The sequence below is a fragment of the Microtus pennsylvanicus genome, chromosome 5, assembly GCF_037038515.1.
Source record: "Microtus pennsylvanicus isolate mMicPen1 chromosome 5, mMicPen1.hap1, whole genome shotgun sequence".
Taxonomy (NCBI): Eukaryota; Metazoa; Chordata; class Mammalia; order Rodentia; family Cricetidae; genus Microtus; species Microtus pennsylvanicus.
In genome coordinates this window covers 97,769,445-97,783,476 of record NC_134583.1, presented here as the reverse complement: position 1 = coordinate 97,783,476, position 14,032 = coordinate 97,769,445, and the positions used below count along the sequence as shown (strand labels likewise).

At 37.2% G+C, this 14,032-nt stretch overlaps 1 protein-coding gene across 2 annotated transcripts in view; it reads left to right on the top strand.

Moving 5' to 3' along the window:
* The window catches only part of Vps13a (vacuolar protein sorting 13 homolog A), a 194,218-nt gene extending 180,682 nt beyond the window's left edge, over nt 1-13,536 (top strand). For both annotated transcript variants that reach the window (XM_075973636.1, XM_075973640.1), the window contains 4 exons: nt 7,828-7,913; nt 10,211-10,334; nt 10,546-10,620; nt 13,355-13,536. In XM_075973636.1, the coding sequence (XP_075829751.1) occupies nt 7,828-7,913; nt 10,211-10,334; nt 10,546-10,620; nt 13,355-13,405 (336 nt within the window). In that variant the 3' untranslated portion in view covers nt 13,406-13,536. The remainder of the gene's footprint in view (nt 1-7,827; nt 7,914-10,210; nt 10,335-10,545; nt 10,621-13,354) is intronic.
* Nucleotides 13,537-14,032: the final 496 nt, after the last annotated feature.

Genomic DNA, 14,032 nt, shown 5'->3' with positions numbered 1-14,032 from the left:
TATTCTTAACCATATACAGGTTATTTCCTTTTTAACATTTTTTGTTCATATAGTTTTATGATTCAGATGCATGAATTTCTATTTAATGTTTTTATTACAAATTTTTAACAGGATTATTAACTTCTGAAAATTAAAAAGTTCTACTCATCGCATAATACCCACATATGAGATGCCTAGACTTAGGTCTTAGGGACACAAATGGCCGGCTGACATTTCTTCTTCTAAAAAGTTTCTTCCCCTTAAAATCAAATCTCCTGACCTGTTAGTGTGAGAGTGCCTGGCTCCACCGTAAGATGCATACTGCCACTGTATGTAAACATTGAGACCTGAGTTGTCCCAGGACGTTAGTGCCTTCTTTACCATTTCAAGTGTTTTAAATTTACTCCATATTGTCTTTGAATTCTTTACAGAGTTGTGATAGTTGCTATTGTGCAAGCTGTAGGAGGGAAACTGCTTTTGTTTGTTGTTATGTCTTTTCTTTCAGAAATTACAGGTGTTTAATTAGCTTCAAACACTGGCTCGATAGCCATGGAGGATAAAGCACCTTCAGCATCGTGGTCTTTCATTTTACTTCAGGAAGAGAAATGCAGTTTATCTGGAAGAAAGGGCTTAAAAATAGCAGTCAGAGCACAGAGAGTGCTGGGCACTCTTCTTCTGGCTTCATCAAAAGTCTTGAGTAAGTGGACAAGAAGTAGGAGACATGGCTTATTTAACTCCACTCTTCATTTTGTAGCTTTCTCTCTCCAGAAAGTTATTTCTGAAAGGAAGGGAAAACTGAAGAGAGCTACATTTTTTTCTGAGCTCATTAGGATTTGTATCGGAGAAAGCAGAGCTGAGGACAGGGCACTGTCTGGCTTGGACGCACTTCTGATTGCTCCTCTAGCAGTGTCATACCGAGTGATGGGGAAAGCACTTTCTGAGCAAGACTCTAAAGTCATTTGTGTCTTCTCCTGAAGTGATGGCTCTCCTTAGAGATTGTTCCATTTGTAATTAATCTTAATTGAAAATTTATCAATTTAAATTACTACCTTAAATCCAGAAAATAAGACTAGTTGACTTCTGAATATTTTTTAAAATTTGTTACCACTACAGTTGTTATGCTTGCAAAATATAGTAAGAACAGGTAAATAGTATTGTATAGAAATTCAGTCTATATTAATATTGTTAAGCCCTTGAATGTTAAGATCACATAGGCTCCATTTGCACTTACTATACCTCCTTTTTTAACCTAATAAGTGCTAGTTTAGAAAAATTTTCAGCCTTAATTAAGCTAAATGTGCTAAATTCTGCACCCATGATGCCACTGTTACTTGCGGACTTTGCCTTTATCTGCTAGTTTCTGTGAACAGACAGGTTCTCTCGTGGGGGAAGTTGTTGAAGCACTAGTATATTGAAAGGTATTTCTGTTTGCTAAAGAATAATTTTTATTTGAGTCTCTTATTCATCTAAAAATCATGTAAAAAGAAATACCTTGTTTCTCAGTTAAGTCTTTAAGAGTCAAATGATATTGATATCTTAATCACTTATCATAATTCTAATGGGTTATATTACAACCTACCACCCATAGGACCCCTTGGGCAGTACTGTGGAGAAATAGACACTTAGGTATGTCTGAGGCAGTTGCTCTAGTTAGAGATCTAAGGTACTAGAATGAGAGACTAGGTATTACTTATGAAATTAACTTTTCTGGAGTCAGTTGCTAAGCTGCTCTGAACCTTAAAACTGCCCAAACAAAAAAGATGTTACATGTGTATAATTGCATTTTTCTCAGCCTGATCTGGGACCATGATTTATGTTTAAACTTTAAACCACAGTTTAAATATTCTGTGTTCATTTGTCTTTGTTGAATCCCTGTTATTTGTATCTTGGGTTTTTGTTTTGTTTTTTTTTGGGGGGGGGAAGGGGGAATGGGGTTACCCTGCTTCAGACAGTAGTCAAAAAAGTTTCACTCACACTCATAAGCTTAATTATTGAGTGATAGGGATTAAATGCATGTCGTGGTGGAGGCTAGCTCTTGATGTCACGGTCTTTGCACTCTCCCTGCTCATTAAAACGCAGGGCTCTCCAGACACAAAGTACCCTTCTCAAGAGAACGAGCCCAGGTTCTTCATGAACTCCTTAACTATGTCTCAGTGATTCCACAACATCTGCCGTAATATTCTGCAAAATACATTTAAGTAGTCCCTTGATATCTGCAGGGGATTAGTTCTGGGACCCCAGGGATACCTAAACCTCTGGATGCATATGTAGTAGCATGGTATTTATATAGAACATAGTATGTTCGCCTGTATATTTTAAATCATCTGCAGATTACTTATAATTCCAAATTCCATATAAGTGCAATGTAAGTAGTTATCATATTCCTCAGGAATGCTGATGAAAAAGTTTGTATATCATAGATACAGTTGCAGTTTTTAAAAAATACTTAGATTCCCAAGAATATTTGGGTGCTGAAATCACAAAACAAGGTCAATTGTAGTGCTGTGCTCAATTATTTTGATATAAAAAGTTATTTTGAGATATAGCAAGACCTTTTGGGTCAGGGCTTGGATTTTTGAGCCAAATATACCTTAATTTAGTTTTAACCTTTCCTTTTACTAACTTTAATCTCTTGATGCCTGTCTGTCCTCTGTTTCAAAAATGGATGTAATATGTAGCGTCACTAGTCTTGGGATTGTTATTAGGATTAAAACAAGTAAGATAGTGGATGTGATTATTATTAGTATGCCTAATAGACCTCTATTGTATTTTTATTATTCCAGATGAATACCAATTTATGCTAGCTCTTGGCCACCATTAGTAAACTATGTATTCCTCATTTGTCTCCTCTTTGCCAGGATAAAAGCATCATTAAGTCTCATCCTTTTTCTTTCCTTTCAAGGTTAGTAGAATAGTTATAATACAATGGTAATTTCTGCATACTCAATGTTTAAAGTAGAAACAATAAACTCATTTGGACTGTTTCTAATTATACATTATTGGAAAGGAAATGCTATTGTTATTTCAGATAGATAGATAGATAGATAGATAGATAGATAGATAGATAGATAGATAGGAGGGATAAAATAAATACCGATGAGTGGATATCCTGCTTGAAATGCTTTAATAACTCTACACTTTGGGGCTGGAGAGATGGCTCAGAGGTTAAGAGCACTGCATGCTCTTCCAAAAAGTTCAATTCCCAGCAACTACATGGTGGCTCACAACCATCTGTAATGAGATCTGGTGCCCTCTTCTGGCCTGCAGGAATACATGCAGGCAGAACACTGTATATAGAATAAATAAATTTTAAAAAAGAAAAAGAAAAAGAAATCACATAAAAAATAAATACCTGCACTTTGTTATTTTTCATGCACACACACTGCTTTTAGAATGTGTTGGGGGGCTAATAGTTGGCTAGGAGCAGTAGTACATTTAGCTATTTCAGGAGCATAATTCTTTGCCTTGCCTTTCTGTTCGTTGTGTAAGAAAGCTCTGAGCTTTGAGGTCCTTGTTCCTACCATGGTTCATTACAGAGCTTGATTGATGCCTTCTTTTTTAATCATGGATTTAAGTTTCAAATTAAGTAACTTGGTAAAACTTTTTTTGAATCCCTAAATGCTTAATAGTTCTTAACAATCATAATATTTGCCCCAGTTTTCTCTAAAGATAAGATGTTTAAGAACAACATCCAGTTGCCTATCTTTTTCTTCCTGTTCCTTCCTCTCCTTCACTCATCTCTTTCCTGGGATAGTCTTACTAGGTAGTAGAGGCTGACCTGGAACTTGTGAGGAAATCAGGCTGGCCTGTGTCATCCTGTTAACTCCTGCTATTACAAATGTGCACCACCTGGCTCATTTTAATTTTACATCTTGCTATCTTTATTGTTTATTTACTTATTTAGGGTTTTTTTTTTTTTCCTTTTGAGACAGGGACTCTCGTTCTTGCTGTTCTGAACTCACTGTGTAGACCAGGCTGGTCTCGAACTCACAGAGATCTCCTTATTCTGCCTCCCATTGTTCCTAGGTGTTGGTATTAAAGGCATGTGCCACCATTCCTGGCTCAAATGCTGCTTAAAAAACAAAACAAAAACCTCACATGACTGTGAAACACTGTTCTAAGAGAGTCATGTATTTTAATCATATTTTAATTTGGTTTAGGATTATTCATTTATATTGAGTAAAGTACCATAGGAACTTCCCTTTTTCCAAATTCAAACAGGAACTTTTTTCAATAACCATGTGACATTTGCCTATAAATTCTGGCATAGACAGTGAATGCAGTTTTAGTTGTGTTTCTATTTCTTTTATAAACTCCCCTAATGATAAGTAATTCGTATATGAATCCATAATTCATTAGTGGATAAGGCAAAATTGTTTTTCATTTATCACTATACTACAGAATAATAAGGTTCACATGTCCTAAACCTACTGGTTGTTGTTTAGTCCTTGATACCAAATATTTAGTATCTAAAGTGTCAGTATATTGGTGCCTAACCTTTATTGTACTCATTTTATTTTATTTTTTTTTGTTTTGTTTTTTCGAGACAGGGTTTCTCTGTAGCTTTGGAGCCTGTCCTGGAACTAGCTTTTTTAGACCAGGGTGGTCTCGAACTCACAGAGATCCACCTGCCTCTGCCACCTAAGTGCTGGAATTAAAGGTGTGCACCACCGCTGCCCAGCTCATTCTTTTATTTTACATGGTATCTGAAGTTATCGTAGTGGAGATTTTCAAAACTAGCATGTTTAGAATAAAACAATATAGGATTTTGACCTGTTGTTCTAAAATATTTTCTTAAATTAAGCTGCTTAAAGAGCCTGGCTCAGTAACTGGCATCTGCCAGGTTTATCAAAAGACATTTTTAAGGGAAGTGTGACTGGCACTGTAAGAGGGCCATGTCCCAGTGAAGATGTGCGTTCCTCATGCAGAAAGCCAGTGTTCTGAGCCATGTTTGCAGTCCATTCCAAGCTAGTCAGTTAGCTGTGGCCCTACTACACAGCTGTGGGTGGCGAAACACCTGACCCTCAGTTTCTTCGTGTATAAAGATTGTGTTGGATAATAACAACATTTGGGGTTTTTTTGTTTTTTTTTTTTTCCAAGGCAGGGTTTCTCTGTAGCTTTGGAGCCTGTCCTGGCACTAGCTCAATGTCTGTGGCATTTTTATGGTGTTTAGAAAAGCATAAATCTTTATATAGATGAATTTACAAAGTCAAATAATGAGCCAGGAAATTGTGATCAAAATTACATTTCTAGATTGTAACATGACTGGTAACCTATCAAATTCTCTTCTATGCCTCTACAACTTTGGATTTAAAGTTTTAGACTCTACCTACACTGTTTTTACTCTGTTTCACATGTTGATAATGGAGACGCCTGCAGAGCTGTGCTGCATGGTGACTTTGTTCAACTATATCAACTGTCCTAACAGATACAGTTTGTTATGTCTCAAAATATGCTGTGGCCAGAATGTCCATTTGTGTCTCCAGTGTTTCATATAAAGATGAATTACAGGGCTGGAGAGATGGCTCAGAGGTTAAGAGCATTGCCTGCTCTTCCAAAGGTCCTGAGTTCAATTCCCAGCAACCACATGGTGGCTTACAACCATCTGTAATGGGGTCTGGTGCCCTCTTCTGGCCTGCAGGCATACACAAAGAGAGAATATTGTATACTAAATAAATAAATATTGAAAAAAAATAAAGATGAATTACAGAGAGCGTTGCACCAATTACATTTGTAAAAGATTTGTAGCTTGCTTATTTCAGATGCTATTGTGACTTTTGAAATTAGTTTAATTTAATCAGGCACAGCTTAGGATTGTTTGGTCTTAAGTGAAAACCTTGAAAAAAAACTGACATAGAAGCTAGATACTGGGAGTTGGACATTGCTATAATTTATTAGTGGACTACATGGACTTTTACACGAGTAATGTCAGGAAGTTGGTATTTGTATTCTTGGTTTCAGAATTTGGCCATAAAAACAAAGAGAACATTTTCATAAGCTTATTTATGTCAAATACAAAGCAATGAATTAATGTGTACATTTAAAAATCTGAGCCTGGTGATGGTGGCACACACCTTTAATCCCGGCCCTCGGGAGGCAGAGGCAGGCGGATCTCTGTGAGTTCTAGACCAACCTGGTCTACAGAGCTAGTTCCAGGACAGGCTCCACAGAGAAACCCTGTCTCGAAAAACCAAACAAAGATGAACTACTACTGTCATCAGTGCTCTCCCCAAGCTCATAGAAAGAGGAGGAAAGGATGGGTGCATGGGGGCTTCAAAGTGACTGATCACATCCAAGAATAATGCATGGATTTTCATTTCAAAATTTTTTTCATCAGTAAAATAACTGCTGGACTTGGTGATGACACTGAGGCAGAAGAATTGGGAGTTTGAGGTCAGCCTGCTTTACAAAGTAAAACTTATGTTAGAGTTTTATAGCTGTATCATGTACTGTGCATGCTATTTATAAAACGGGGCTAGATTATCTTTTCTTACCACTGTGAAGACAGATTTTCTTCCTTCCCCTTGGAAATGAGTTACCAAGGTTTTCAGGTATGCTGTTGTCCGAAAGTACCATCCACCCCTCCTCTGAACTTGATGCTGCTTTCTCTTAGCTCACAGTTGTTTATCTATTTCACCTAAGTTCTCAAACTTAACATATTTTATAAATTATCTGATAATCCTCACTAAGTTCTTCTTGCTCTGCCTATGTCTCTTTTTCACTTTATGTTTAACTGTTGGCTGCATACTGCAATAGAGAATAAAGATGTTTTCTGTAATACTTCATAATCTCAAAGTTAGAAATGTGCATGTCAGTTACCTCCATGAAAATAATCTGTTTCCTCACCCTGCTGCCCGGTGTTTGTTTCCTTTCTTTGCTAATAAAAGTATGACGGTGAAGACTCTGTTCTTAGTCTTTTGTACCCAGATGTTTAGGAAATGATAACATTTTTTCTAAACTAAATGTTTTTTAATGTAACTGCGTGGGATGCAAATTTGTTTTGTTTTTGTTTTTTGAGACAGAGTTTCTCTTTGTGACAGCTCTGGCTGTCCTGAATCTCGCTTTGTTGACCAAGCTACTCTTGAACTCATAGACATCCACCTGCCTCTGCCATCCATGTGTGTTTTAGGATTAAAGGTGTGCACCACCACGCCTGGCGCCTAAATTCTTAATATACAACTTTTGAATATTCTTAGTCACAAATTTTACATTGCTTGCCCTTTAAAACAGTCTGCTTTTATTTTAAATATCCAAGGTACTTTCATTCTAAAAGAAATGATATTGAAATAAATAACTATATGTATAGTTACATTTGTATTTTCGAGAGGAAAAGATTTTTAGCAGACATTATAGTTTTTTAACTGTCCTGACGTGAACTTGCATATTGTCAGTAGGCTTTGGGTTTGTCCAGACACTCTGCTATATGTTTTCTTTAACCAGTTCTGAGACTGGCAAAGAAAATGATTTTTAAAAACAGACAGGCACTTGTCTCTTCCCTAGTAATTTCTACATTTAAATGTGTGTACTTACACATTTCTGTAAAAAATGTGATAGGATTCAAGGAAAAAAATGTCTAGCATGTTTTAACTAGTAGATTGAGTTTGGACCCGAGAGGTAACATCTTTTAAGTGCCCACTACTTAAAAATTGCCGTTTCCGTTTTTGTGTAACCTCAAATAAAGCAGTGTGATAAACACTTTTACAAAGGAAATCAACAATTTTATGCATATTTAATTCAGTTTTGGTGTGTGTGTTTACTGTACTAAGAATGTTAATGATTTGCCTAAGAAATTTTTTGAGAACCATAAAATACAATGAAATATTTCAGTTTTGTTCTTCTTTTTTATAGGTCATGGAAAATGGAAGATTTGCAAAATACAAGTATTTTACCCATGTCATGATCAACAAAACAGATATGTTCATGATAACGAGAAGGTAACTTCTTTTCCTTCTCCAGTATAATTGATAAGGTACCAGGTTCCCATGTTCGTTGTTTCTTTATCATCACATTTGATTGCTGTAAACTCTGGTCATATGCTTTGTGTGTGCTTGTACATAAACACAGCCAGAAATCAACAGAATTATAGTTAGTTTAGTATTTATTTCAGCTACTTCACTGATCAGAAATTGTGCAGAGCTGACCTCACAGGTAGACTTTCCCCCTCTAAATACCACTCAGTCCTCGTACTGGCATTTCTAGGACAAAACAGTTTAGGAAGGTACTCCCCGCTGTGGCATCCTCCGGGTGTTTTTCAGCATCTCCAGCAGTCTCAGACTGGGGACACGGTGGAGACTAAAGCAAGAGCGTGACTGCCTTATGTTTCAGCCATGGGCTCTTAACTTTTTTTTTTAATTAAAAAAAAAAAACTATTTTTTCTCATTTTACATACCAATCCCAGTTCCCACTCCCTCCCCTTCTCTCCTCCTCTCCTCCCATTCTTTCCACCTTCTCCCCCATATCACCCCCACATGCATTCCTCAGAGAGCATAAGGCACATTGCTTTGAGGCAGGACCAAGGCCGTCCCAACTATATCTAGGCTGAGCAAGGTCTCCCTCCAAAGAGAATGGGTTCCAAAAAACAAGCAGTAGGGATAAATCCTGATCTCACTGACAGTGGCCCCCAGTTTGTCCCAGCCATAAAACAGTCACCCACATTCAAAGGGTCTAGTTTGATCTTAATGCTGGTTCCCTGTCAGGCCAGAGTTGGTGGGCTCCCATTAGCTCAAGTAAGCTGTTTCTGTGGGAATCTGTTGGGAGCAGTGAGACCCCAGATCCTGAATTTCTTGTAAACAACTTGTTTTCCCCTGATCTGAGTGCCTACAGCTGCTCTGAGCATGAGACCTTCAGGAGTTCCTGATGGCAGGAGAGTGGTTTCTGGTGGGTTTGGCTGGGGCGTGGCTATCTCTATATAATCTGCCCCTGAACACAATAAAGGGGGCATTCTTGGGGAATTCAAGGATGACCCGTGTCTCTGTCTCTCTGTCTGTGTGTGTTTGTGTATTTTAACCTCCAGCTCCCTTGCCCGAAGCTCGCGAACTGGGTGCCAGCGCACAGAGCGCAGACAGGGGGTGCAGTGCGCGGCAGGAATCATATTCTCATTCCTCCCACTTTCTGACTAGACTTTGGAAGATCAAGCCAAGGGCTCTGTCTTAAATCTCTTTCTGAAAGTATGTGCTGTCAACTTAAAATCAGTGTCTCAGCTACAAAGAATAACTATGAGAATGTCCTTTAAAGAAAGGATTAAGTAGAACAATGAAATGCATTTTTCTAATCTCTTCCCCCCATGAAGCCTAAGATGTTGTATTTTTAACATTTCTTTCTGATTTTGACGATGACATGACTTGATTTTCCCTGGAAAACCCCAGGGTTTTCAGTGTGTTGATTCTGTTCAGTGTGGTTAGCAAAGCCTCTTTATGATGGAGGGTGCAGAGTGTTCTAACCTGTTACACATTCTTGACTATTTTCTGGTAATTGGTTCTGTAAATGTTTACTGTTCCTTAGAAAGAGCCTCCTAAGACTTCAGCTCAGTTTTTCCAGAAAATGTCATGCTGTAAATTTCCCATTGAGCATTGATTCAGCTACATCCCACAGATGTTATATTTTGTTTTCACCCTTCTAATTATTTTCACCATTTGAGATTCTTTAACTCATGGCTTGTTTTAGGTATGCCTTTATTTTTAAACATTGGAGAGTATTGTCATTTTTCATCTTTCTGTTAACTAGATTCTTATTTTAGTCCATTATGCTCTGAAAACAGATACTTTTACGGTTTCCATTGTTTAAAATTTATTGGATTTTGTTTTATTTGTGATACTGGAAATCAAACCCAAGGCCACACACTTTTTAGGAGGCAGTTTACCATTAAGCCATACCTCAAGCCCTAAATTCATTAAGGTTTTTTTGTGCTGTAAAAATGGCTCGGCTGTTAAGAATACTAGCTGCCCTTGCAGAAGATCCAGGTTCAGTTCCTAGCATCTACATGAGGTGGTGCACAGTCACCTTTAACTCCAGTTCCAGGGACTTAATGACCTCCTCAGACCTCTCGGGGTACCTGCACACATGTGCACATACAAATTAAATATTTTTGAAAAATAGGATTTTAATGTGACTTAGGTTATCTATGAATGTTCCATGTGTGCTTGTAAAAAAAATAAAATATAAAAGTAAATCTTTTATTTAAGCTTTATTAAGTCCTTCAGTTCTCAAAGTGAATTCTTTCTTCTTCCCCTAGTGGTGTGTTGTTTGTAACAAAGGGAACATTTGGACAACTTACATGTGAATGGCAGTATAGTTTTGATGAGTTTACCAAAGAGCCATTCATTGTTCATGGGAGAAGATTGCGTATTGAAGCAAAGGTATGTAGAACAGACCGGTTTTTGATATTTATATTTTCTAAAATAGTGCACTGGGGTTGTCTCTGATCTGTCTTTTATGAATGCTGCTTTGTCTCAGGATAGCTTTCTTAGACAATGTAATTGTAGTATCTGTAGGAGGGAAAAAGCATTTCTTTATTGTATTTCTACAACTGGGTTTTCTTTTTAATGAACTTACGAATTCTGTTTGTAGGAACGAGTGAAATCTGTATTTCATGCTAAAGAATTTGGGAAAATAATTAACTTCAAGACTCCAGAGGATGCTAGGGTAAATATAATTAATTAATCTTTTACTTAAGCCTCAAAGAAGCATCTCATTTTGAAGCCATATTTTTCAGAAGGTAAATTTTGTTTAGGTCTTTTGTTTTTAACAGCTTTAGTATATATAATTAATGATATGTCCTTCAACCATCTTTCAATATATTCAACCCTCTGACTTTTTATATCAAATTGCTCTTCATTTTTTTATTTTTGAGACAGGGTCTCACTATATAGTCCAGGATATCCTAGAACTCACCGTTTTCCTTCCTCAACCTCTTAAGACCTGAAATTACATGTTTCAGCATGTTCTCCTGTTGAATGAATGCTAACTGTCATACTTCAGTTTTTAAAAGTCAGCAAACAAACACGAAGAATCATTCTGTTCTAGTGTTAATCTGTCCGCTACAGAAGAGAAAGTATAACTCTGTGTCGCTAATTTCTTCATTGTACAGTACAATGGTGTAACAAAGCAAGAAAGAAACCAAGCCTGTGGTCAATAAGGTAGAGTTTAGTATTTCTTCTCTTGCTCGCTAGCAGAACTTTGAAGGAAATCAGTTAACCTCAGTTTCTTTGGAATAGGAGTGGTCTAACTGAAAAAGACTGCACATGCTTTGGGTCATGATGAGGAAGAAAAGGATGGCTGTGAGCTGATGTCACATTAGTCAGAGCTAAGACCCTGTTCTCATACAGCAGTGGGCTGTTTGGAGCAGCTCATCTTAAGAGCATTGGACCTTTCACTTCATCCCTGCCTCTTGCCTTTTTAGCACCTTCTCCAGAAAATAGGATTCTCTTCCAGTTCACTTGTCGCGTCTAGACATTAATTGCTCTCCTTCTACATACCGTGGACCAGTTAGTGTATGCTATGCAATTTAACACATGCTTTGCAATTTCTATCAAGGTATTGTGAATAAAGACAACATTGGTGTACTAATCATAGGAAGGGCAAATGAATTATCTAGAAACAGGAATAAAACACTGAAGTTTTAATATATTTATGACATGGAACAAGGAGACAGAATAGAACTAATACCTGAACTTGTTCCTTGAAGGTAGACTTTATTATTGCTTCAATTTCATTAATTTTTTTATTGGACTGTGTGTGTGTTTCAGTCTTGGTAAGCTACATGCATCTTGAATTTATATATGACCACTATTTTGTTTTTTTTTTTTTGTGACCACTATTTTGATGCATAGCTATTGGTAATAATTTCTGACGATATTTATTTCTATGGTGTCATTTTGTAATCTCATTTCTGGTTCTGAGTCTTCTTTTTATTCCATCCAAGAACTTGGTTTAATTTGTTTATCTTTTCAAAGAGTAAAGACTTCATTGATTTATTTGTCTCCCTGTCATTTATTTGTTTTGATTCTTACTCTTTCCCTCTAACGTGGAGTTTGGCTTGTTTTTTTTCTGCTTCCTTAAAGCACAGTAAAATGGTTTATTCTCTGAGTCCATGTTGCATTGTATCAAATTCTAATCTGTTTCTACAACTTTTGATCCAAAATTGATTTTTCTTTAAGTATAGCTACTCCCGATTTCTTCTGAATTCCATTTGCATGGAAAATCTTATTCAGTCCCTTCACTTTGTAATTCATATAATGTCCTTAGAGATGAATGCATTTCTTATAAATCACATAGTAGATTTGGGTTTGGGGTTTATGGGTTTCTTAATCTAGTCAGTCACACTGTCTTTTAATCCATTTATATTCCACATCATTATTCATAGGTGAGGACTTAATGCAGCCCATGTAGAACTCGAGTTTAACTGTCATGGCTGTGCCCTTCTCCCCAGCAGGCAGTATCTTGCTCTGTGCTCTGCTGCCTGAATTGGGGGAGGAGTGGTAATTGTAGTCAGTCACCTAGCATAGTTCCATTGGCCCAGTGACCAGGAGTTAGTTGGAGTTTTACTGTGGTATGGCATGACTGAGTTTCAAGACTAAGACCTGTGCTAGACTGTCTTGCCCCTGAGTGAGGGGCATCTTTCTATGCTGAGTTGATTGAAGTTGAGTTATAGTGTGGCGTGGTATCGCTTACCTTCCTTAGATGTCTTTTTGTTCTCCATACTTAATGAGCAGGCATATGTCTCACCTGACTTCCTTAGCTCTTGTAAAGGCAGTTTGATACATGAGTGGCTGTTCAACTTGGTGGGGGACAACCACCAAAGGATCTTATTTAGCTGCCTTGTAAATCTTTTGGAAATGGGACCCAGCTATATCATAAGTTTCACTTATCATACAGATCCCACAATCATGGGCATTGCTCATAGAAAGGTTTGTATTTCATTTTAATAATCTCTAGTCCTCTCAGCATAAATTTTTATCCTGAGACGATCAAAACTGCTCAAAGATGTTACTATGCTTCTCCCAACTACAGATTCTTTGTCCTGCTTTAACTGAAACTTATACATACAGAATGGCGCAAAGTGGAAAGAGCTTTGTAACAATACTGACTTTTCCGACAATGTCAGTTGTCTAATCACCAAATTATACATTCTCTGGCAGAATAGTTCATTGTACTTTTCTTTTTCCCAAGATGAACGTCTTACTCCAAGGACCTTGGAGAAATGCTATCCTCTGAACTCCGGACTGTGTCCGTGCTCTCTTCTGTAGTCTGGAGGTTAACTGTTGGCTATCAGTTTATGCCTACATGTAATGTTGGCTTTGAGATTTCTACTCATTAAGTTTTGTTTCATCACAAGTTCGTTGAGATTAGTAAATGTTGCTTTATTTCTTCCCAACAGTGGATTCTGACAAAGCTGGAAGAAGCAAGAGAACCATCTCCGAGCCTGTGAAGAGGGAATGCTGCCTGGAGGGACAGCAATCCGTTATTACAGTTCCCTTGCTGTACCTTCTAACCCCTGTGGAGAATAGGAGTCATTCCAGGGATCCTATGCTTTTAAATGCCTTTAAAAAAAATCCGGAATCAATTGGGTAAACAGCTATGTGATTAAAATACTAGAAGGTCCATTTAGTTTCCTAATCTGAATCATGCATCTGGTTATGATTCTTTTTTATAAAAAGAAGTGTTTTTACTTCAGGGTATTCTCAGTAGTAGGAGACAGATTGCTCAGTCTTCATGTCAAACAAAATGTGGTTTCCCAGTTAACACTGTAAACTTCTCTCATGCTTACTTTGTCTCCCGAAGTGACGGGAAATGATCAGATTAAGCACTGCCTCAGTAGTGACATGAAAACTTTGGTAATTTCTTCAGAATCATGAAGTTCTTTTTACAAATAAATATTTTGGTATTTTCCTTATTTAAAAAAATGGTTTGGATTATACTAAAATGCATAGTATAACTGTGAAAAACAATCTTTTTTGAGATTGGACATAATGCCCCTTGAATCACAGACTGAGAGGCTTTAAAAACTGAGTATCGTACCCAAAAAATGGTACAATCCCTCCAGATCTTTAGAGCA